Here is a 25,931-nt window from a genome sequence, read left to right on the forward strand (position 1 = left end):
GATGGATGGATGAAGGATGGATGATAGATAGATAGATAGAGAGATAGAGATAGACAGAGAGAGAGAGATAGGTAGATAGATAGATATTGATAGATATTGATAGATATAGGTAGATATAGGTAGATATAGGTAGATAGATAGGTAGATATTGATAGATATTGAGAGAGAGAGAGAGAGAGAGAGGTAGATAGAGATAGGTAGATATTGATAGATAGATATTGATAGATAGATATTGATAGATATTGATAGATATTGATAGATATTGATAGATATTGATAGATAGATATAGATAGATGATAGATAGATATTGATAGATAGATAGATAGATAGATATTGATAGATAGATATTGATAGATATAGATAGATATAGATAGATAGATATAGATAGATAGATAGATAGATATTGATAGATAGATAGATATTGATAGATAGATATAGATAGATAGATATAGATATTGATAGATAGATAGATATTGATAGATAGATAGATATTGATAGGTATAGAGAGAGAGAGAGAGAGAGAGAGAGAGAGTGAGAGTGCTTTGATACTGACTATTTGGGTGTTTTAAAAATTGGAATATTCTTTTAAAAAAAATTATTGAGGTTTTATGCTGTATCGTGACTTTTTGAATCTATGTCCCTCTTCATGGTTTCCATCCAATGAGTCATTGGCCTACCCCCGTGGTGGTGAACCTTTGGCACTCTAGATGTTCATGGACGACAATTCCCATCAGCCAATTGGCCATTCTGGCAGGGGCTGATGGGAATTGTAGTCCATAACATCTGGAGTGCCAAAGGTTCGCCACCATGGGCCCTACCCTGTTTCCGTTTACCACTGACCATTCCGAGTAGCATCTCTTTTTCCAGAGAATTTGCCCTCATCACATAGCCAAAATAAGCAATTAAGCAGAAGTAGGTCCTGGTTAGTACTTGATGGGAGACTACCATGGAAGTCCAGGAGTGCTATGCAGAAGCAGGTGATGACAAACCACCTCTGATCCTTCCTTGCCTTGACAAGCTGTGGGGTTGCCTGAGCCCTTCGGGGATAGGGCGGTATACCAAATTTAATAAATAAATAAATGTCAGCTCTGACTGGATGGCATTTTCCACCACCACGACCACGTGCTCTACAAATTTGTCTCATTTTTTATAAAAAATAGTTATAAGAAGAAGAGGAGTTTGGATTTATATCCCCCCTTTCTCTCTTGCAGGAGACTCAAAGGGGCTGACAATCTCCTTGCCCTCCCCCCCTCACAACAAACACCCTGTGAGGTAGGTGGGGCTGAGAGAGCTCCGAGAAGCTGTGACTAGCCCCAGGTCACCCAGCTGGCATGTGTGGGAGTGCACAGGCTAATCTGAATTCCCCAGATAAGCCTCCACAGCTCAGGCGGCAGAGCAGGGAATCAAACCCGGTTCCTCCAGATTAGATACACGAGCTCTTCACCTCCTACGCCACTTACGCCTCCTATTCCACTGTTTTATAGGAAACATTTATAAGAAACATTTGCAAGTTTGTTTGTTTGTTTGTTTTATTATATTTTTGGACCGCCCTCCCCAGAAGGCTCAGGGCAGTATGCGACATTATTAAATAATGCAATAAAACCCATAAAGAATGTATTATAATAATATGTTATATTTTTATAAGAAAATGTTATATAAGACATTTGTGAAATGTCTGTTTTATAAGAAAATGACCTTAGCCTAATAGCCATCATGTTGAGTAAGCTTCACAGATGTCGTGCTGGAGGCAAGCAGAGGTCCGCCTGTTCTGTCCAAATCATATCCAACAGATGCCTCTGATGTTTGCCCAACCATTTTCTTCATATTATGATCTTTTCCGAAGAAAGTCTGGCATTTTCCCAAGAAAACTATAATGCAGTTTCTAAGCAGCCGATGACTAATTTTCTCTAAACCTCTGTTTGATGCAGTTCTTTGTAAGAAGGTGGACTGAGCATTCAAACGCTTGCAGGCACGGCCAAGAGTGACTTGAATCTAGATTTGTTTTTCTCCCCTCCCAAGTGATTGTTGAATTTCACTTTCTGGTCCCCGGGGTTAACAGTGTTGGAGCCACTTAGAAGCGAGCTCTGGCCCACAAAGGTTTATACTGGAATAAGATGTTGCTAGGCACCTCAAGATCCCTGTTTATTAAGGGACCGTCTTCTGTGTTTGTCTGATTTTAGGCTGATTTAAGGAGCTGACCTAGATGGCCAGATTTCAGAAAACTAAACAGGGTCAGCCCTTGTTAGCACTTGGATGGGGCACCACCAAGAAAATCCAGGATTGCTCTGCAGAACCAAGCAGAGGCAAATCACTTCGGATCATCTCTTGCCTTGAAAACTTTAAGGCACAGGTGTCAAACTCGCGGCCCTCCAGATGTTCATGAACTACAATTCCCATCAGCCCTTGCCAATGCTCATGTTGGGAGGGATTGATGGGAATTGTAGTTCATGAACATCTGGAGGGCCGCTAGTTTGACACCCCTGCCCTAAGAGGTCGCCGTAAGTCGGATGAGACTAGGCAGCAAAAAAGAAAGAAGTCTATACAGCCTTTTCTTTCTTTCTGCAAAGCAAGGAAGTCTCTGTGTCTCTTGTTTGTGTATTACTGGTTGATAGCTTCTGTTTGTCAATTACCTCGTGTTCAGTTCTAGCCCACCCACCCTTTTACACCAAGGTTTATGTTCAGTCACACTTCAAAAAGGGTTCTGACCCAGTGGTGGGATCCAAAAATTTTAGTTACAGGTTCCCATGGTGGTGGGATTCAAACTGTGGCGTAGCGCTAATGGGGCTGGGCGGGGCATGATGGGGGCGAGGTCGGGCATTCCGGGGCGAGGCTGTGGCAGGGACGCAGCTGCTGCGCCGGTCCTTGGGCGGGAAACGAATGCACGCAGGCGCAGGCTGCCACGCACACCGGTGCACCTCCTGCTAGACTGCTTCAAGTTCTGCGCGTTACTGCTGAGAGGAGGGGCGTCACTAAGGTAAAAGTCATGTGACAAAATCACCAATTAGTAACCCCCTCTTGGCACACACAAATAATGAGTCACCTACTCTCGGGAACCTGTGAGAACCTGCTGGATCCCACCTCTGGTCTGACCCTTTCCCCTGTCAAATATTTTGAAGTAAAAAGCTGAATCTGAAACAAGGTGCTAACGTGATGTTTGTGTGGGCATTAGGTCTGTAATTGTGGTTTCTCTCCAGATAGCCTATGGATCTCGCCCAATTCCCATCGGCTGATGGGAATTGTAGTCCATGAACATCTGGAGAGCCACAGGTTGCAGACCCCTGGTGTATACACTCTGTGCTTGAGTGCAGGGAAACGTTGAGAAGCAACTCCGAGGAAGCAAAGATCACTGACCTCAAGGAATGCTTCCTACCACCGTTACTCGTTTCTGTCACCGTAATTAGATTGGGAACCAGTTGCCACTCCTGCTTTGCAGGTAGACTGCTCCTTTTGATGCATCCTAACATTCTCAGCCTAAGCTACCTTGCAGGATCGTTAGGAGGATAGAATGGAGGAGAGGGGAATGATATAAGCTGTTTTGGGTTCCCCTCGGGGAGGAAGGCATGGCATGAATGGAGAAAAGACATAAATATTTTTGTGTACTAACATATGTCATTTTGATAGCATCTCCTAATCCTTTTTTCCCCCCTGGGGAAGGAAAGGGGCGGGGAAAAGAGGGTTGCTCTCTAGCCAGGCACTCTGCTTTAGTGTGCAATTTGCGCTTCTTGGGTGCAGTGCGTTTGCATTCATGTTTATTTCACTGTACCCTGGTTTCGTTCCCCAGTGTTTTGTTCAGTTTGCATTTGTAGTGCTGCCCTTCAAAATGCTTACCATTCTTCCTAGCTGGTTATATTTTTAACAAAACAGTTAAGTGCCCTGCCTATTCTTTCCCAGGGCAATTAATTAAGACTCTGAACTTCCTGAAGCACAAAAACAAACTGTTTTGGAACTCTGGAGGGGAGGGGGGGCAGCTTTCCCATCTGACGGCATCTTCGTTGTCACAATTGATGTGTTTCAGTAAGTGGCAGCTCCTCCAGATTAGCAGCTGTGTGTGGGCACTGGTCCCTCTTTTCATTTTCTAAGCTACCTATAAGCAAAAACTGTTGATACCAACAGCAATCACACATTTATCTGTTTCTCAACAGGCACATCCTTCTTTCCCTTTGTACCTAGTGGTGGCGAACCTACGGCACTGCAGATGTTCATGGACTACAATTCCCATCAGCCCCTGCCAGCACGGCCAATTGGCCACGCTGGCAGGGGCTGATGGGAATTGTAGTCCATGAATATCTGGAGAGCCACAGGTTGCAGACCCAATTGGCCATGCTGGCAGGGGCTGATGGGAATTGTAGTGCATGAACATCTGGAGTGCCGTAGGTTCGCCACCACGGTTAGGTATTCCTGAAGGTTTTGTCTCCATAGCATCCAGAGAAATGCAAAGCTCCTTTGCATGGAGCATTTTGTGAGTCAGGAGGAGTTCCTTTGGGAAAAAAAATCAGGGGGAGAGGGGTTCTCTTAACTTTGCTGGATATTTTCCCAGACCTTCATATCTTTACTTGCAATTTGATAGATACAGATACCTTTATTGGCATACATCAAATAGGTCAAGATCACAACTCTTTGAAATCGGTATGTTAAAAAAGGAAAAACATTCAATAATAGTTCAGATGGTTTTGAATTTTAACAGGCCTTCCTTGTTCGTATCAGCGAGAGAAATTTGGCAATGGAGTTGGTAGGCACTGAGTCTTTATCTGTCAATCTGATATAAGTGTGGGCTTTTATGAGTGCTTAATTGTGGTGTGTGGGGGTGAGGGAGAGATTTGAGTTCCATTCTATTACATTATTATTCACCCATTTTTCCAAAGAGCTCAGCCCAGCATACATGGTGTTCCCTTTTGCATTTTATCATCCCAACAACCATGAGAGGTAGCTGAGGCTGACAGCAACTGGCCTAAGGCGGCTCAGTGAGTTTCATGGCTGACTTGGGATTTAACCGCTCTGAGCCCTTCGGGGGTAGGACGGTCTACCAAATTGAATAAATAAATAAATAAACATCTGCTCATCCCAGCTCAACCTCTTCTGTGCCACGCTGACCTGCCAACCCAAGGCCCTTTTGGAAATAAGCTCATTAAAACAATTTAAGAACACGTCGTAGGTGAAGGCGGGGGCATGTTTTAAAGCAGGTGTGCTCTGCTTTTGTTAACTATTTTCTCAGGGGAATAATCAGAGAGGCTTGTGAAATGGATTAGAAAACAATTAAATTTTCAAAAACATGGGCAATCGGTATCTAAAAAGCTTCTCAGAAGCAGTGTGATAGGGCTCCTGTAAGATAATCCATGGAAAACCCACAGATTACGAGCCATGAGAAAACAAAACCACCAGAGTAAAACTAAAGTAAAGAGACTGTAGATAAGACGCAACGATTTGGCACCATAAAAGGAACCTTCAGGACTGTTGACAGAAGCCCAGCAGAAAAGTCCGGATGCTTTGTCCCCCTTTAGGCAACTGACCCAGCTAAGGGTACCTCTGTGGAAGGGAATTCCATAACATCTGTCCACAGGTTGCCATGAAGCTCCCCAGCTGACCTCGGGGCAGTCACAGCATAAGCTACTGCGCAGGATGGTTGTGATGATGAAATGAAGAAGGGAGCGCCATGCTAGAGTAGCCACCCTGCAGGTAGCGGCTGAAGATATCCCGCTGTTACAGCCACTGTCCTGGTGGCAGAGACCAGTTCACCTGGAGAAAATGAATGTTTTAGAAGGCAGACTGTATGGCAGTGGTTCTCAACCTTCCTAATGCCACGACCCTTTGATACAGTTCCTCATGTTGTGGTGACCCTCAACCAGAGGTGGGATCCAGCAGGTTCTCACCAGTTCCCGAGAGTGGGTTACTAATTATTTGTGTGTGCCGAGAGGGGGTTACTAATTGGGTCTGCTTTTCCGTTAGAAATTCCATTAGAAAGTCCAAAAATCATCAAGTCCTGTTGTTTCCTATGTGGCTGGTTAGCGAAGGTAGAAAATGGGATAATTCTCCCAGTTGGGCTGTTTTAAAGACATGTTTTAGAAATATGGTAAAGTTCCCTGTTTAAGGAAAGTATCCTTCTTTTGATTTCTAGAAACAAAATTAAGTATTTGAAAGTATTAAGTATTTGTCAGGCCGTCAATTAGAGGAGAAGTAGTTGTTTCTGTTGGCAGTAGACAATAGGACTTGCTATAATGAGTTTAAATTATGGACAGAAAGAGACCAGCTGGAAATTAGGAACTTTTTTTTTACAGTAAGAGTTTTTTACAGTAACAGGGAAATTATGAATGCCCCGCCCCCGCAATGCCCGGCCACGCCCCCGTCATGCCCCGCCCAGCCCCATTGGCGCTACGCCACTGTTTGAATCCCACCACCATGGGAACCTGTTACTAAAAATTTTGGATCCCACCACTGCCCCCAACCCTAATATTTATCCATTTTACAGATGAAGAACACTGATGCAGAGAGTCTTAGGCGACCCCTGTGAAAGGGTCGTTTGACCCCCAAAGGGGTCGCGACCCCCAGGTTGAGAACCGCTGCTATATGGCATTGTACCCTGCTAGACCTCATCCCTCCCCAAATCCTGCCTTCCTCAGGCTCCACCTAACCCCACCCCCACCCCCACATCTCCAGGTATTTCCCAACCAGGAGCCTGCAACCCTTCGCCAGGCACATTTCCCTGAACTCTCTGATCGGCAGACGGGACAATAAGGTTCTAGACCAGGGGTCTTCCACCTGTTTGAGCCCGTGAGCACCTTTGTAATTCCAACACAGTGTGGTGGGTGGGAACACAAAATGGCTGTTACAGGAGGTAGAACCGGCCACAAATGGCTGCTCCAATTTACCTCTAGTGAAGTTCCTTAGACTGTGGTGGCAGCCACTGTCAGGGTAACATTTAAAAAACCTTCACAGCCAATCGGAAAAAGTGTTGCTGGGGAAAAGTCCTAGCTGCGTTCTGAAATATTTGGGGGGTGCCATGGTTCCCATGAGCGCCACGTTGGGAACCCCTGAACTAGATATATCAGCCACAGAGAAGATCTTGTTCTTAAAGAGAGCCTGTTCTGCGAGCATGTATTCCTCGGACTTGGGGTGGATTAAGCTTGAAGGACAGCTGTGGATTGCAGGGGCACAACCAGAGGTGGGATCCAGCAGGTTCTCACAGGTTCCCGAGAGTAGGTGACTCATTATTTGTGTGTGCCGAGAGGGGGTTACTAACTGGTGATTTTGCCACGTGATTGTTGCCTTAGTTACGTCCCTCCTCCTCCTCAGCAGTAGCGCGCAGAACTTGAAGCAGTCTAGCAGGAGGTGCACCGGCGTGCGTGGCAGCCTGCGCCTGCGGGCATTCGTTTCCCGCCCAAGGACTGCCGCAGCGGCTGCGTCCTTGCCACAGCCCCGCCCTGGAATGCCTGGCCACGCCCCCATCATGCCCCGCCCAGCCCCATTGGCGCTATGCCACAGTTTGAATCCCACCACCATGGGAACCTGTTACTAAAATTTTTGGATCCCACCACTGGGCACAACCACAAATCAATTCTGCCGGGCTTCCTTTCCTTTTCCTTTTTATTTGTTCTTGGAAGTGTTCCTCCCCTCGCTGGGTATGTATTTGGTTGGGGTGCCATAATAGTGCTACTTTGGTTTATAAGTATTGTATGATTGTATTATTTGAAGTGACTGATGTAAACCGCTCTGAGCTTGTTTCAACAGGGAGAGCAGTCTAGAAGCTTAATAAATAATAGCAACAGCATTATTAAAAACATATCCTCCAATGAGCACGCCTTTAAAGGCGTTGAGAAGATTTGCCTTGAATGGCTCATCTGTACAAAAGCAGTAGTTTAAAGTACGTTAAGAAGAAAACCCACGTTAAAGACCCTGGAGTGTTATGCTTTAAAAGGGGCTTGGACAGATTTATGGAGGAAGAAGAAGAAGAAGAGTTTGGATTTATATTCCTCCTTTCTCTCCTGAAGGAGACTCAAAGGGGTTTACAATCTCCTTGCCCTTCCCCCCTCGCAACAAACACCCTGTGAGGTGGGTGGGGCTGAGAAAGCTCCGAAAAGCTGTGACTAGCCCAAGGTCACCCAGCCCGCGTGTGTGGGAGTGCCCAGGCTAATCTGAATTCCCCAGATAAGCCTCCACAGCTCAAGCGGCAGAGCTGGGAATCAAACCCGATTCCTCCAGATTAGAGTGCACCTGCTCTTAGCCACTGCTCTTAGCCACTACACCACTGCTGCTCCCCGTTCGTTGGCTACCAATCTTGATCCTCCTTGATCTGAGATTGCAAATGCCTTAGCAGACCAGGTGCTCGGGAGCAGCGGGAGCAGCAGCAGCAGCAGCTGAAGGCCATTGCTTTCACATCCTGCAGGTGAGCTCCCAAAGGCACCTGGTGGGCCACTGCGAGTAGCAAAGTGCGGGACTAGATGGGCTCTGATCTGATCCAGCAGGCTCTTTCTTAGGTTCCTATGTTTGAGGGACTGTGAATGCAGGACCAGGAGGGTGTGGGTCACTGGCTCCCAGGAAGACGGGTGGCGGCCATTTTGTAAACTGCAAAATGGTTCCCAGAGTCTTCTCCAACTCCATTATGCTGAAACCCTGCAATTTGTGTCTGGAATAGCTGCCGTTTGCCACAGAGGTCTGGATCGGAGAATTGCTGCTTCTGTTTTTCTCAAATGGATCTGTTTTGAATCCCAGTAAAGGAGCTTTCTGCCAGGTGGGAGCGGCCTTCAGAGTATTTTTTTTAACTTGATTTTAATCTCTCTTGACTTTTCCTCCTCTTGTTGAGATAATTGAAATAAAAAGAAATAAACAGCTAATGTTTGGGAGTTATATAACTGCAATTGACATACAGAGGTCCATGTTACTTTATCCCTGTTGCTTATTGTACTGTAAAGAACACTGTCAACAGTAGTGTGATAGAAGAGGAAGGGATTTTAGGATGTTGGTTTGATTGTTTGCTTTCTTTCTTGGATCGTCTTCATCGCACTCAACTCTCTGCCACCTCTTATTAAGCGAGTCTCCGTTTTCAATGACAGTTTGCATGATATTTGCTGCTGCCAGTGAGCCATGGAATCAACTTCCCATCTATTCGACTGTCAGGCAAGGAGCATGCAAGAACACATGCAAGCATTTGCGACTTCTGCAAGATGACCCTGCGTCAGGAGCACCCAGTTTTCCTGCTTCACCTTCCGTTTTGCGAGGCTTCACCTGGACTTCCCAGCCCTGGAGCGGAGGACGGATTCAGGTGTGCCGTTTAGGGGCTGCTGCGGTGCACCCAGGGAGGTTCTGATGGATATCTGTCGAGGCTAGCGGATGTACAACTCCTTGTAAGCCTCCACGAAATTCCTTGGGTTAATTGCTGCAAACAGTTTCAGGTGGAGGTTCTGGAAAGCTGTGTGTCCGCACCCATGTGGTGTGGTATCTGTTTGCAGCTATTGTAGTTTCAGTGGAGGTTTGACGGTTGAATCTCACTTTCTAGTCTTGGGCCTCCAGTGGCTGGGGAAAGCTACTGTGAATACAGAAACACAATAACATCTGGAGGGGATTTGAGTCGATAAAGAGCCAGTCAGGGCCAGAGGTCCACTATCCCGGCTCCCCCTGCGTTTATGTGTGTGTAAAAAGCCGTCAAGTCACAGCTGACTTGTGGTGACTCCAGAGGGTTTGTAAGCCAAGAGATGAATGAAGGTGATTTGCTATTGCTAGCCTTTGCATAACAACCTTGGACTTCCTTTGTGATCTCTCATTCAAATACTGACCCGGGCTGACCTTCCTTAGGTTCAGAGATCTGGACATAGCACACTAGTTTAGGTGACCAAGGTCAGGACGTTTGCATATCTCATTTTCTTCTTCCTCGTTCTTTCTCAGAGTGGGGTAAGAGTGGTGAACTCTAATCTGGTGAACTGGGTTTGATTCCCCACTCCTCCATGTGAAGCCTGCTGGGTGACCTTGGGCTAATCACAGTTCTCTCAGAACTCTCTCGATCCCACCTACTCACAAGATGTCTGCTGTGGGAAGGGGAATGGAACGTGATTGTAAATCATGTTGAAACTCCTTAAAGGTGTTATTATTTATCAGACTTGATATCCTGCTCTTCCCAGCTAACGGCTGGGCTCAGAGTGCCTAACAGATATGAAAATGAATAATCTGTAACAATTCAACAATTAAAATAGCAATAAAATATTAATTATCAGTTCCTGATGGCATCACGACAATTCTTTAAAACAGTTTACCAGAGTGCCGGCAGGGGAAAATCCCATCTCTCTCCGATTTAACCCTGTGCCCCAATATAATAGGGCAGTGGTGGCGAGCCTATGGCACGTGTGCCAGAGGTGGCACTCAGAGCCCTCTCTGTGGGCACATGCGCACAGAGTTCGTCATGTGGGGGGAGTGGAAAATTGCCCCCCACACACACACATCTAGGCTGGCCTTGCTTCTGAGTAAACCCTCCTAGGGTCGTGATTCACCGTTCGAAGCGTTGCACGGTTGCTTCACCAAGCTTACTCCCGAGTAATGCACACCTCGGAGCAAACTGTTTTTTCTAAACGAAAACCTCAGTATTCAGGTTAAATTGCCGTGTTGGCACTTTGTGATAAATAAGTGGGTTTTGGGTTGCAGTTTGGGCACTCGGTCTTGAAAAGGTTCGCCATCACTGTAATAGGGGATGGGGGAGGGGGGGAGAAAAGGAGGAGGGGTAGATCCGGAGGCCAGCAAGTTCGAAACCATGTAGCTGCCTCAACTGAAGGCCCGGTGCATCATCTCCATCTTGCAGGCCCTGCAGAACTGAACTCTGTTACGGTAGACAAAAGTAGGGTATAAAAACCAACACTACTACTTCTCTTCTTTTGGAAAAATTTGGAGCTGTAGTTCGGTTCTTTGGCACTCCTCTTCAAATCTGGCTGCTAGCACGACTGATTCAATTGAGTGGTACTTCTTGGGCAGCCTAGCCTACATGTTTTTACTTGGCCTGAACTAACATTTGGTCCAGGTAGAACCATGTACTCTTGCAACTCAGAGTAGAATCCTAGAACCTTGTTCTGCATGCCGTGACTCACAAGCTGTTGGAAACTACTTGGAGCAGCCGAAGGTGGAAAGTAACTAATAAGAGCGCTAAGCGGGAGTGGAACTGAAGTGCAAAACTGGGCAAGTAGGCGGGAGGAAGAGTGATCTCTCACAAATTATCAGTTCAAGAATAATCTCTGTCAAATTAGCAGACATTTTAGGAAGCTTCTATTGTGTGCTCTTATCTCAGTTGGAGTCGGCTGCCTGGCTGTTTCCTCCCCCTGCCTCATCCCTGGTTTATCAGCCAGCGACATGCTTAGCCTGACTGTATTTTTGACCTTCCTGTCTGAAAATGAAAGCAGTTTTTTTGTTGGTAATGTTTTCTTCTTCTGTGCTTTGTTTTTTTTCCCCTCCTCTGTTTCCAGGTGAGCCATGATTCCTGTCACAGAGCTGCGTTACTTTGCCGACACCCAGCCAGCGTACCGCATCCTGAAGCCGTGGTGGGACGTCTTTACGGATTACATCTCTATCGTAATGCTGATGATTGCAGTATTCGGCGGGACACTGCAGGTCACCCAGGATAAAATGATTTGCTTGCCTTGCAAATGGATTACCAAAGATGCTTGCAACGATTCTTCCAGGGACTGGGCGCCTGCAAGTGCAGACACTAGTTTCTCTAATTCTTCTGTGGTGTCGTCTACGAACACCGGGCCAACAGGGATCAAATATGAACTCGACAGGCACCAGTATAACTACGTGGACGCCGTGTGCTATGAAAACCGCCTTCATTGGTTTGCCAAGTATTTCCCTTACCTGGTGCTTCTACACACGCTCATCTTTCTGGCTTGCAGCAACTTCTGGTTCAAGTTTCCGAGGACCAGCTCCAAGTTGGAGCATTTTGTCTCCATCCTGTTGAAGTGCTTTGATTCGCCTTGGACTACAAGGGCTCTGTCCGAGACCGTAGTGGAGGAGAGCGACCCCAAGCCGGCCTTTGGGAAAATGAACGGTTCCATGGACAAGAAATCCTCCACCGTCAGCGAGGACGTGGAGGCCACCGCTCCGATGCTGCAGAGGACGAAATCTCGGATCGAGCAAGGGATAGTAGACCGGACGGAGAACGGCGTTTTGGACAAGAAAGAGGGCGAGCAGGCCAAAGCTCTGTTTGAGAAGGTCAAAAAGTTCCGCACCCACGTGGAAGAAGGGGACATAGTTTACCGCCTCTACATGAGGCAAACCATCATAAAAGTGATCAAGTTCATTCTCATCATTTGCTACACTGTCTATTACGTCAATAACATTACCTTTGACGTCGACTGCAAAGTGGACATAGAGAGCCTGACCGGTTACCGCATGTACCGTTGTGCTCACCCTCTGGCGACTCTCTTCAAGATCCTGGCTTCCTTCTACATCAGCCTGGTGATCTTCTATGGCCTGATTTGCATGTACACCCTGTGGTGGATGCTCCGGCGGTCCCTCAAGAAGTACTCCTTCGAGTCCATCCGAGAGGAGAGCAGCTACAGCGACATCCCCGACGTCAAAAACGACTTTGCGTTCATGCTGCATCTCATTGACCAGTACGACCCTCTCTACTCCAAGCGCTTTGCGGTCTTCCTCTCGGAAGTCAGTGAGAACAAGTTGAGGCAGTTGAACCTCAACAACGAATGGACCTTGGAAAAACTGCGCCAAAGGATCACCAAGAACTCCCAAGACAAGCTGGAGCTCCATCTCTTTATGCTAAGCGGCATCCCGGACACCGTCTTTGACCTCATCGAGCTCGAAGTCTTAAAGCTGGAGCTGATTCCCGATGTCACCATCCCGCCTAGCATCGCCCAGCTCACCAGCCTCAAGGAGTTATGGCTGTACCACACGGCAGCCAAAATAGAGGCCCCGGCCCTTGCCTTCTTAAGGGAGAACTTAAAATCCCTGCACATCAAGTTCACAGACATCAAGGAGATACCACTGTGGATTTATAGCTTAAAGACTTTGGAGGAGCTCCATCTGACGGGAAACCTGAGTGCTGAAAACAACCGCTATATCGTCATCGATGGCCTCCGAGAACTGAAAAGGCTCAAGGTGCTGCGACTGAAGAGCAACTTGACCAAGCTGCCGCAGGTGGTGACGGACGTTGGGGTGCACCTCCAGAAGCTCTCCATCAACAACGAGGGCACCAAGCTCATCGTCCTCAACAGCCTCAAGAAGATGGTCAACCTGACGGATCTGGAGCTCATCCGCTGCGACCTGGAACGCATCCCTCACTCCATCTTCAGCCTCCACAACCTCCAAGAGATCGACCTCAAAGACAATAACCTCAAGACCATCGAGGAGATCATCAGCTTCCAGCACTTGCACCGTCTCACTTGCCTTAAGCTGTGGTACAACCATATCGCCTACATCCCCATGCAAATCGGGAACCTCACCAACCTGGAGCGCCTTTACCTGAACCGCAACAAGATTGAGAAGATCCCCACCCAGCTCTTCTATTGCCGGAAGCTTCGATACTTGGACCTCAGCCACAATCTCTTGACTTCCATACCGGCAGACATTGGCCTGCTGCAGAACCTACAAAATCTAGCTGTGACGGCCAACAGGGTGAGTAAAGAGAAGGGAGGGGCACCTTCTTACCTGACAAGGGGAATCCCCAGGTGTGGCTGCTCCTAAGAGCTTTGGGAACCTGCAGCCGCTGCATGCAGTTGATGGCTTTTTCCCACGTGATGTCTCAAGCCGAGGGCAAATGGACGAAATCGTGTGTGAGAATGGGGAAGGTGCTCTTGAAGTTCATAATAACTTTCCAGGGGCTGTTTCATGCTATGATGATTGAGGCTGAGATCAAGCTTGGGAGAGCCACACTTATCTCACCCCAATCACGGGTTCTTTTCCTTCCAATGACTCCAGACCAGCTGAGTTCTCAAAGGTTTATTGAAAAACAGAAATCAAAGAAATAAAACATAAATGCAATTACAGAGATTGCTCAGCTGAACACGTTCTTAGGTTCTGTTGGGACCTCCCGCCAAGAGGTGCTTCTCTTAGCTTAGCTCATGGTAGAATCGCCTTGGTCTTTGTTCTTAGTCTCCAAGAAAACTTCCCTCCTTGCCTTGCGGTTGCCCAAAGCCTTTGAAGTGCCTTATTTGGGCATCTTCCTGTCCTGGGTACATTTCCATGGCCTTTTGGTTTCCCCATCCTGCGATCAAAGACCATTTTAACATGTAGGTGTGATGCTGCTAGCTTTACAGCACTATTCCATCACACATACATTAGCCTATTACTGAGGAATCCTATAAAAAGAAGCCTCCCAAACTCTGTCGTGGCTGCCAGTTTACAAAGTGCCACAAGTGGATGCACCAGACTAGTCATCTCTTCCTTCTAACTCAGTTTCCCTTGTGGCAGTGTAGCGCCTCACTTTTTTCTACTGTCAGATGGAAATCCTTGTTCCTTTGAGCATTGACTCCTGTTGGCTGCTTTCTGTGGTATATAAAAAAAGCCAAATTGTGTGTAATGTATATGACAGAGGAACAAGACAGCGCGTCACACACTGAAGACAGAGGATCAATATATTCAATAAATGTATTTATATATATTATTATAATTGTCCAGTTACTGAATCCAATGATTGTACATCCAGTTTTTTGAAAAACAAGTAAAATATTTTTTCAACAACAGAAGTTCATTTTTGAGATATATAATCCATATCTTCTATATGGAACTTTCTATATGGAATATAACCATCCCAATTGAAAGATATTGAAAAAATGAACTATTTTCGTTCAGTAGATATTGAAGATATGGATCATATATCTCAAAAATGAACTTCTGTTGTTGAAAAAATATTTTACTTGTTTTTCAAAAAACTGGATGTACAATCATTGGATTCAGTAACTGGACAATTATAATAATACCTCTCGCTTCCATTTTATTGAATATAATAATCCTCCGTCTTCAGTGTGTGTACTGTATCTATTTCTCTACTTTCTGTAGTAACCAGCGGGAGGCAAGAGCGACTGATGCCAGAGAAAACAAGGGAGAGAAGGCATTTCCTATTCCCTTTGGTGAAACACTGTGCTGGGTTACAAGGATGAATATGGGGCAGTGTTGGTTCTTCCCTTTGCTAGATCCCAATACACTGAGAGATCTAGAAAAGGGATCTACTGCAGCTTTGGAACTGTCAGCCGTTGGGAGGTGCTGTTTTGCATGGAGCCCTAGAAGGAGGATAAATGCACGAACCAGCCATATGTTACGAAAGCTTTTATTAGTAGGAAAGGAAACATTCAGACTGATAAAGGTTCCAAAAAATCTGTCATCTTGTTGAGTCTTGGCACTCTCCACCCTCCTTTTGTAAGCCTGTTCCTAGTTCTTATGACTAGAGCAGGGGTCTGAAACCTGTTGCTCACAAGATGTTCAGCATGGCCATGGTGGCAGGGGCTGATGGGAATTGTAGTCCGTGAACATCTGGAGAGCCACAGGTTGCAGACCCCTGGACTAGAGCAGTGGTGGCGAACCTATGGCGCGGGTGCCAGAGGTGGCACTCAGACCCCTCTCTGTGGGCACACGCAAACAGAGTGCCTCCCCCACACATCTAGGCTGGCCTGTGCCGCTGGGCTCAATTATTAGCATTAAACCTAAGACCTAGTTTTGGGAAAGCAGTGTAGGTATCCCTGTTAAGCACTGCTAAACCCCACTGATTTTCATGGGAAAAACTAAAGCACGATCCTTTACCTGGGAGTAAGCTCGGTTGCTGGCAATGGGGCTTGCTTCTGAGTAAACCCTCCTAGGATCGTGATTCACCTGTTGGAAGAGTTGCACGGTTGCTTCAAAGCAAAGCCACCGACTACCACCAAGCTTACTCCCGAGTAACGCACGCCTCGGAGCCAACCATTTTTTCGAAACTAAAACCTCAGTATTCAGGTTAAATTGCCGTGTTGGCACTTTGTGATAAATAAGTGGGTTTTGGGTTGCAATTTGGGCACTTGGTCTCGAAAAGGTTCGCCATCACTGTCCTAGAGGAAGAAACCTGGAAATTCGGAAAATAACGTGGATGGGGGAACATTCGGGGGGGTCATTCCCGTCGCTAAACCTGGCTGAGGGCACTGCATTTCAGCTTGATTGCTGGGAGGCAGAAAGCATACGGGTGAGTGGGAAGAGCCTTGGTAGAGCATCTGCTTGGCGTTCAACCCTAGGCATCTCCAGTTCAACCCTAGGCATCTCCAGTTGAGAGTTACCTGGTCATAGGTGTTGTGAAAAACCTTAGTCTGAGATACTGACGAGCCGCTGCCCGTCTGAGCAGGCAATTCTGACCTTCGTGGACCAGTGAGCTAATTTGGTGTACAGCAGCTTCATCCGTCCATATGTGTTTTGATGTGAGGGTGGTGGACTATGATCTGAGGAGCATACTTGCTCAAGCCCAGTGCCTCTCTGGTTGATTCCACACTTGGGTTATCGACCTAAGTTGAACTCGCGTTCAACCATTAAGGTGCTCCAGCTACAACCACTGGGATCTGAAAATGTGGTTTTGTACCAGCTTTGCCCCATGTAATAGCGGTCAAATTTCCGACTCCGGTTGGGAACTACTACTACTTTTCAAGGGAACCAGCTCGAACTCGAAGCTTCGATTCCAGTAAAGTGCGGAATCTCTGGTGCCAGGAGTCCCCCATTCAGCCAATCACAGCTGAGTGTTTCGGGCATGCGTACAGCTGGCCAATCAAAAAACGCCACCTTCGTCCCTCCATTCCTGTGGCAGTTTTTTTTTATAACGTGTGGGGATAGAGGGAACATGGCCGTAGAACCGTAGCCAATCGGAACGGAGCGGCAAAAAGGCACAGGATGATTCCGCCTTCCGAGCTGGGATCAAGCTGGTTGCAGTGGGGAACAACAATGGCTTCGACCTAGGCTAGTACCCTTCTCAGGGAACTGGGTCGAACCTATTTTACTCGTGTGCGGAATCGCCCTCTGTCTCTCCCCCACACCCTAGCCCTCCTGTTTGCTACTAAAAGGATCTTTTGGGAAATAGAGTGTGCTTGCACACCCGCAACACACATACAGCTGTTTGCTGATCAAAGATATCACTCCAGTCGATTTCTGCCTCCCCTATTTGAAGCTCTCAAGTGCCCAGCCCGCTTTACTCCTACAAACTCTTTGCAATCTGAGCCGTCCTAATTCCTCAATCAACTACAGTTGCTTCAGTAGCATAGCCCTTTGTCATCTGGATTTGACAGGTTTTCCGAGCGGTGGCCTAAAACCACAGAGCTTTGTGTACCTTTTTACGTGGTCGTTTACGTGGTTGGGAGCTTGCAACACAAAGAAGAAGAAGATTGGATTTATATCCCCCTTTCTCTCCTGTAGAAGACTCAAAGGGGCTTACAATCTCCTCGCCCTTCCCCCCTCACAACAAACACCCTGTGAGGTGGGTCGGGCTGAGAGAGCTCAGAAGAACGGTGACTATCCCAAGATCACCCAGCCGGCGTGTGTTGGAGTGCCCAGGCTAATCTGAATTCCCCAGATAAGCCTCCACAGCTCAGGCGGCAGAGCGGGGGATCAAACCCGGTTCCTCCAGATTAGAGTGGACCTGCTCTTAACCACTACGCCACTGCTGCTCCTAGACAGGATGGTAGCTACTAGACAGCGTGAGCCTAGAATTATTCTTGGCATATTTGCTTGCTAATGCAAAAGTAAACATGTACTGCATGGCCTCCTGAGTCTTGTTGGGTTCTAAATACATAGGATTCAATGTACAGCGGCTCCACCGTGAGGCTAGAGCTGGGTAGTTTTTACAGACAGGGAGAGAGAATAATTATCAGCACTGTGGCGGGGGAGCCAGGACTTAATTTGACCCGGAAGTTGGATTTGGGAGCCGAATCCTCAGGCTGGGTGCTACGACCTGAACGGCAGTCTGTTGGGGGACGTGTGAGCTTTAGATTTTGGGCGCTGAGCAGGGGCTTGGATTAGAGGGCCTATCAGGAAGGCCCTTGCAGAAGGCAACACAACCCCAGCTTAGCTGTAGCTCCTGTAAGCTCCTGTTGAAATAAATACCGTTCATCATCGTACTTGCGTTGTATTTTGCCAGGACAGACTATCCTGGGTACCCTTTTGCCCCATCCAACATCACTATTTAGTGCAGGGGTGTCCAACTCTGGCACCCCAAATGTCCATGGACTATGATTCCCATCAGCCCCTGCCAGCGTGGCCAAAATGGCCATGCTGGCAGGGGTTGATGGGAATTATAGTCCATGAACATCTGGGGTGCCAGAGTTGGACACCCCTGATTTAGTGTAATGCAGAGGTGGGATCCAGCAGGTTCTCACAGGTTCCCGAGAGTAGGTTACTAATTATTTGTGTGTGCCGAGAGGGGGTTACTAATTGGGGATTTTGCCACGTGATTTTTTGCCATAGTTACGCCCTCCTCTCAGCAGTAGCGCGCAGAAGCTGGAAGCAGTCTAGCAGGAGATGCACCGGCGTGCATGGCAGCCTGCGCCTGCGTGCATTCGTTTCCCGTCCAAGGACAGGCACAGCGGCTGCGACCTTGCCACAGCCCCGCCCAGGAATGCCCCGCCCCAGGAATGCCTGGCCACGCCCCCATCATGCCCCGCCCAGCCCCATTGGCGCTATGCCACAGTTTGAATCCCACCACCATGGGAACCTGTTGCTAAAATTTTTGGATCCCACCACTGGTGTAATGTTAAATGCATCCCTGTATCCTTAACTTCTCCGCTACTGGATTTATATCTGGTTGCACTCTCTAAAATTAATATATATCTGGTTGCACTCTCTAAAATTAATATCCGGCTTTGCTAATATCAGGACTGCCATGTTTCTCTTCTGTGTTGTAACTCTGTGTTCTGACCGGCTTTGGAGACCTATCTAAGTAATTGCTGGCTCTTATCTTTTCCAAGGGAGGTGCCTGTTAATTCTTTATCTCAGTATGCTTTGTGCCAAAGATCTTGGGTGCACAAAACTCATTTAGCATGCAGAGGGTGGATTTTGGGGTAAAATTGTCACCTTGGGATAGTGGCATCTTCCAAACAGACGCAACTGTCCCAAAGTTGCATCTTCCAAACAGTTGCACCTTCCAAACAGATGCAACTGTCCAAACAGATCACCCCCTTTGCCGACAGACTCTTTTCCTTTTCTCTCTCCGCTGCTTTGCTTGTTTGAGCACCTGCAATTCCAAAATGAGCTTGCTCTTCTGAGGTTTTCACATTGTTTCACACTGTTGTTTGCAGCTCTTATACATGGACCAGTGAGGCTCCCTGCATTTGAAAAGTTTTTGGCTGGGGACGGAGGCATAGCTGGGCCATACTACGCCCGGTGCGCGCTCTGCATTTTCTGCCCCCCTCCCCACCCCCGGCAGCGCCCCGCCCCGCTACACACTTACCTTAGTTCAGCTTGAAAGTGCAGACTGGAAAAAGCGGCCTGTTCACTTGAGGCTGAAAATGACCTGGTGGGAACTACACTTCCCATGAGACCTGGGGGCTCGCAAGGTCTCCTGGGAAGTGTAGTTCCCACCAGGCTGTTTTCAGCCTCAGAATCTTCGAACAGAACGCTTTCTTCTCACTCTCAGGCTGAACTAAGGAAAATGTAATATTGAAGTACGAGGAACGAGGATACGCTTTCGGGGGAGGGGTGATTTTCCACACACACCCAGGCGCACACCCAGTGCAGTGCGCACCTCCTCCCCCAGTAGCTCCGCCTCTGGCTGGGGAAAATGTAACTTAAACAAATAGAGTAGCACACTTTCTCTAGGGCAGTGATGGCGAACCTTTTCAAGACCAAGAATTACCCAAATTTTTTAGCCCCAAACCATATTTATGTAAAGGGCCAGCAAACTAGTTTAGCCTGAATGCTGGAGTTTTAGTTTAGAAAAATGGGTGGACTCGAAGGGTGTGCGTTACTTTCGGGGTAAAGCGGTGGTAGTCGGTGGCTTTGCTTTGAAACAACCGTGCAATTCTTCCAATGGGTGAATCGACCTAGGAGGTTCACTCAGAAGCAAGCCATTACCAGCAACGAGGCTTACTCCCCAGGTAAAGGATTATGGCTGTAGTTTATGTAACATGTGAAATCGAGTAGAGGTTTAACAGCACTTATCAGGTTACCTACAGCTTTTCCCAAAACTAGGTCTTAGGTTTAAAGCTAATAATCGAGGAGCCAGCAGGCGGCCCAGGCCAATTGTTCTTCACGGTGCTAGTGACTCTGTTTGTCGCTTGCCCATCTGAGCACTTGGGAGCTCTAATGCCACCTCTGGCACCCGTGCCATTGGTTCGCCACCACTGCTCTAGGGGGAAAGAATAAAGAGTTAGAATAAACTTTAAGGTATTTTTGCTTTGTTCTTAAATGATCAAGGGCTGTCAGTCAGATGTAGTGATGGCAAAGCTGAGGTTGGGAGGTGATTTGTCGTGGCCTGCCGCTGCTTAGCAGCCCGGGACCCCCTTGGTGATCTCCCACCCAAGCAGGTAACACATTAACCTCCTAGCTTCCATGATCTGATGAGACTGAGCTGGCCAGGGCCATCCAAATCAAAACGTTATTAGAAAAAAACATTATTCACTAGAACAGTGTTTACCAACCTTTTCGATGTCACGGTATCCTTGACTTCACTCTTCATATCTCCGCAGTACCCTGCCATCCCCACCTTCCTCCCAATTGCCCTCTTGCCTTCCCTCCCAGGATGAAGGAATAGCAGGGGAGGTAACTACTGACCTTGTGGCAGGCCTGCCTGAAACCAGCTCCATGTCATGCTGGCTGACGGGGTACCACCAGCGAGGGTTGCCAAATTCTTCCCGCAGTCCCTAGGGGACATGCTCCGGCAGTTCGAAGGGGCACCACGGAACCCTGGTTGAAAATCACTGCATTAGAAGATGAGGTGGCGATTGGGCTAGACCCGTGGTGGCGAACCTTTGGCACTCCAGATGTTATGGACTACAATTCCCATCAGCCCTGCCACTTGGCCATGCTGGCAGGGACTGATGGGAATTGTAGTCCATAACATCTGGAGTGCCAAAGGTTCGCTACCACTGGACTAGACTATACTATTCTTCATCCCAGTCTTGCCAGATCTGGGAAGCTAAGCAAGGTTAGTGCTTGGATAAGAGACCACCAAGGAAGATTTTGGAGAGGCAGGCAGTGGTAAACCACCTCCGATAGTCTCTAACCTTGAAAACCCTGTGGACTTGATGCACTTTACACACACACACATGCACACATACGGTGGAGATTCATAAAGAATAAACAGTGTGGATAAAGTGGTTAGAGAGCAATTTTTCCTCCTCCTAAATTGGTAGGACTTGGGGGGCCCTGATGAAGTTAATAGGTAGTAGATTTAGGACAGACAGAAGCTAATGCTTTGTAGACTGCATAATTTGTCTGTTGGTCACTTGCTTGGATGGCCTTCAAAAGGGATTAGACAAATTTCTTGAAGGGTAATTTCATCAGTAGCCATTAGCCATTGTAATGAAATGAAACCTCCATGTTCTAAGGCAGCATGCTTCTGAATTCCACTTGATGGGGGCGGGAAGCATGATGACATGTTCTCTGTGGCCAGGTAGGGTTGCTAGGCACTGCCTGGCAATAGGTGGGAGGTGCAGAAAATGTGGGCTGTTTCAGGGGGCCCAACAGTGTCCCCGGTGTAATGATGACACTTCTGGCATGATCCAGACACAATGGTATCACACTGGATGCAATGCAGTAGCATTCACCCAAACTTTATGGTTTAACCATAGAGTCTTGATGACATTATTTCTGGGCTGTGCTGGAAGCAATATCATGTCAGGGACACTAAATGAGTCCCCCGTTAACCTGGAGCATTTTCCAGGAGCATTTCCTCTCACTTCAGTATGTGCGCTGAGCGGAAGCGGGAGATTTCTTACCAGCAGGAAGAGCTGTGGGAAATCTACTAACGCCAGGTTACCGAGGCAGGAACACTGTGAAAAAAACAGTGCAGGGGTAAATGGGCCATTGGTCTAACTAACCCAGCAGGATTGTTCTTATGGTGCTGTGGCTCTTCTTTCCCTTCCATCTGAACACAGGACCACCTTGGGGTGGTGGCAAGCACAAGCGTGGTCAGGTCACAGTCCAGTAGGTCAAGGCAGGCGGCAGCCAAAGTGTAGTCAGGTCACAGTCCAATGGGTCAAGGACAATTGAGGAGCAGGCTAGGAATCAATGCAGAAGCAGGCACACAGCGGCGACAGGTAACACGCTTGTTGCACCCAGGCAGAAGCAAGCTCACAGCAAGGCTTACTGGTATATAGAGAGCCTTGTTCAGTGGGCTGGGATTCTGTCAGGAGTTAGTCCTCATCAGATGCAAGGACTTCTAATCTCCCCTATCTTGCTGCCGAACCATCACTCCTTCTGTGCTTCTGCAGTAGCAGCCTCTGCTGCTGCCTCCTCTGCATAGCTGGCTCATTACTGGGTTCCCCAGGAGGATCTGCAGGCTCCTCCACCTGTATGTCATCAGGCAGGGAAGGCCTGGGCGTCGGCTCTGCTGCCTAGTCTTCCCCAGGAGCAGCCAACTCTGTGTCCTCAGGTTCTGCCTCAGAGTCCTCTGTGTCCTGGTAAGTCGCCAGGGGCTGGCTCGTGACGGTGGGGCCACCTTTAGGTTGTCCTCTCTTCTTTCTCCACTCTGTTTTTATCCAGTGAAGCTGTTCCTGACTGCCTCAGTTGTGAGGAGCAATGAGAGAGGGTGGGACATGATCTAGCACCGGATCCAAAAGCACAGATTTTTTTCACCAGTTGATGAACAACACGAGTCTTTCTGTGGAGAGGGTTGCTGAATGTTATTGAGCACAAAAGCAGATGGGGCAAACTTTTTAAGACTTTGCAATCAAATAGAAGGCTGCGTGTTTCCTCGCTGGCAAGAACTCAGTTCACACAAGGGTAATAGAAGAGACAGATTTTCTACAGCTACTGGGCAGGGCTTCTTCTTTTTTTGCGTATCAAAAGTCCTTGAAAGTCTAAGCTTTGTGGCCTTTGTCTCTCTCTTTTTAGTCTCCACATAGAGGATTTATTTACCAGCCTGATGGGAATGCTAAAAGCGGCATGTCTTTTTCTTTCCGCCTTCTCCTGCTCTGCTGGGCCTCCAATGAAACAGCTAACAAGTCTCTGCTCCCTGCAGGCATGGGAGAAATGACCACAACTTGTTATTTTTTTATTATTATTTACTTGATACCTTGCTTTACTTCCCAGTGGGCACAGTCACTGGATCTGAGGGACTCTGCCTTGGTGTAAGCATAAGCATAAGCATTTTTATTGTCATTGTGCACGCACAATGAAAATTTACAGCAGCATTCCTCGATGGACACAATTTCAGACTCATACCCCATCCTCACTTTCCCCTTCCTCCACCCATCCCTACACAGCCCCAAACACATCCACACGAAGCCGCGGAGTTCAGCATAGCCACAGCTCTAGAGTAGAAGCTGTCATCTTAGCACCTCTTTTGTCCCTAGTTTTGGTAGACCACCTGCTTGCTCGATCTGCCAGATGGTAACAGTTCAAAAAGAGAGTGTGCTGGATGAGACGGGTCTCTCAGAATATTTTGGACTTTTGGGTAAGCAAGGGTAAACAGTCGCAGCAAGGAAATGCACAAAGTAAATGGAAGTAGCACCTTCAAAACAGGCATTTATTTCAGTTTGCAGCCAAGTTGCAGCCAGTGACGAAGGGGATCAACAAGACCTACAGTGGCCACATGTTTAGGAACTCTCTTTGATGCAAAACCTGGAGTCTGCGTGTCTGTAGCCTGGTACTAGTGGAAAAGCACCACCAATTCACATCTGACTTACGGCAACCCCATAGAGTTTTCAAGGCAAGAGACATTCGTAGGTGGTTTGCCACTGCCCGCCTCTCTGCATGGGCTGAGAGAGTTCTGAGAGAACTGTTGCTGGCCCAAGATCCTCCAGCAGGCTTCATGTGGAGGAGTGCGGAAGGGGACCTGGTTCTTCCTATTAGAGCATAGGTGTCAAACTCGCGGCCCTCCAGATGTTATGGACTACAGTTCCCATCATCCCCTGCCAGCATCAAGCTGGCGGGCGATGATGGGAATTGTAGTCCATAACATCTGGAAGGACACCTGTGTATTAGAGTCTGTTGCTGTTAGCCACAGTACCACACTGATTCATAGAATAGCCTGGTGGCCTATAGCAAAAAAGAATTGCTGGCAGCTGAGTAGGCAGAGAAGCTTTTCTGCTGGCTCCTTCTCTTCCCCCCCCCTGCCCCCCCCTGCTGTAAGGCCAAAGGTGGCTACTTGTGCATAAGTGGACTATAAGAGCAGCAGTGGCATAGTGGCTAAGAGCAGGTGCACTCTGATCTGGAGGAACCGGGTTTGATTCCCAGCTCTGCTGCCTGAGTTGTTCAGGCTCCTCTGGGGAATTCAGATTAGCCTATGCACTCCCATACATGCCAGCTGGGTGACCTTGGGCTAGTCACAGCTTTCCGGAGCTGTCTCAGCCCCACCTACGTCACATGGTGTTTGTTGTGGGGGGGAAGGGCAAGGAGATTGTAAGCCCCTTTGAGTCTCCTATAGGAGAGAAAGGGGGGATATAAATCCAAACTCTTCTTCTTCTTCTATAAGGGTTATTTTTTTTTGGCCGGGGGGGGGGGGGGATTGCTTTGCAAGTTTAAAAGTGCTGGGTCATAGTAGATTTTCGTGAGAAGTTGCCTGATGGATGGTTGTTGTGGATTTTCCGGGCTGTGTCCAGCAATCAACGTGTCCAGCAATCAATGTTTTTCATCAAGGGTTCAATATAGAGATAGAAAGGGTACAAACGCTGTATAAGAGGCATAATATTACAAAAGAACATTGTAACTTGATCAAAGAAATCTCTTCACATAAATCATTGATTACAAAATGTGCTGATAAAGGAAGAAGAAGAAGAAGAAGAGTTTGGATTTATATCCCCCCTTTCTCTCCTGCAGGAGACTCAAAGGGGCTGACGATCTCCTTGCCCTTCCCCCCTCACAACAAACACCCTGTGAGGTGGGTGGGGCTGAGAGAGCTCCGAGAAGCTGTGACTAGCCCAAGGTCACCCAGCTGGCGTGTGTGGGAGTGCACAGGCTAATCTGAATTCCCCAGATAAGCCTCCACAGCTCAGGCGGCAGAGCTGGGAATCAAACCCGGTTCCTCCAGATTAGATATATGAGCTCTTAACCTCCTACGCCACTGCTAAAGGAGGGAAAATAATGATCATGGATAAGGAAAATTAACAAACAATTGTCTGTTACCAAAGTTTACAAACAATTGGAGAATTGTTTCGTCTGAGGCGAAACGTTAGAAACAAGATCTTCCAGACCACGGGAAACCCACAACAACCAGTTGAATCCAGCCATGAAAGCCTTCGACAACACATTGTCCGATGGATGTTTGTCCCTCAGAGAAATACATAGAAATAATATTCTGTAAACTGGGGGTTGGTTGAGTAGGAGAGTTTGATAAGAGCAGTAGATAAAGTTGCAGATGTGTTTACTGAAGGGCCGGGACTAATTGCAGACTTCAGCCGTCATTTCTGCATTTCTCCATGTGTAGATCATCCTGGCTACAGCCGACTGTCAGTGGAAAACTAATGTTTGTTTCTCAGGAATGGTCTTGCAACAGCGGGAAGACTATGCAGATGTATCCTGTCGCAAGACTGTGCCGTTCACGTTTTCAGATTCTCTGGCCAAGGACCCTTTCCCGCCATAATGAAGTTGCACTATTTAAGGTTCTCCTTTGGAATCGCTTTATTTGAAGTGCAGCAGCAAGCCTTTCTTAGAGTAGCAGTGGCGTAGGAGGTTAAGAGCTCGTGTATCTAATCTGGAGGAACCGGGTTGGATTCCCAGCTCTGCCGCCTGAGCTGTGGAGGCTTATCTGGGGAATTCAGATTAGCCTGGGCACTCCCACACACGCCAGCTGGGTGACCTTGGGCTAGTCACAGCTTCTCGGAGCTCTCTCAGCCCCACCCACCTCACAG

The 25,931-nt window shown here is 47.6% G+C and overlaps 1 protein-coding gene across 1 annotated transcript in view; it reads left to right on the forward strand.

Moving 5' to 3' along the window:
• The window catches only part of LRRC8A (leucine rich repeat containing 8 VRAC subunit A), a 58,035-nt gene extending 32,372 nt beyond the window's left edge, over positions 1-25,663 (forward strand). Inside the window, exons 3-5 of the mRNA XM_048512175.1 lie at positions 11,433-13,596; positions 17,719-17,901; positions 25,508-25,663. Of these exons, the coding sequence (XP_048368132.1) occupies positions 11,440-13,596; positions 17,719-17,901; positions 25,508-25,663 (2,496 nt within the window). The 5' untranslated portion in view covers positions 11,433-11,439. The remainder of the gene's footprint in view (positions 1-11,432; positions 13,597-17,718; positions 17,902-25,507) is intronic.
• Positions 25,664-25,931: the final 268 nt, after the last annotated feature.

The sequence above is a fragment of the Sphaerodactylus townsendi genome, linkage group LG12 (genome assembly GCF_021028975.2).
Source record: "Sphaerodactylus townsendi isolate TG3544 linkage group LG12, MPM_Stown_v2.3, whole genome shotgun sequence".
Classification (NCBI taxonomy): Eukaryota; Metazoa; Chordata; class Lepidosauria; order Squamata; family Sphaerodactylidae; genus Sphaerodactylus; species Sphaerodactylus townsendi.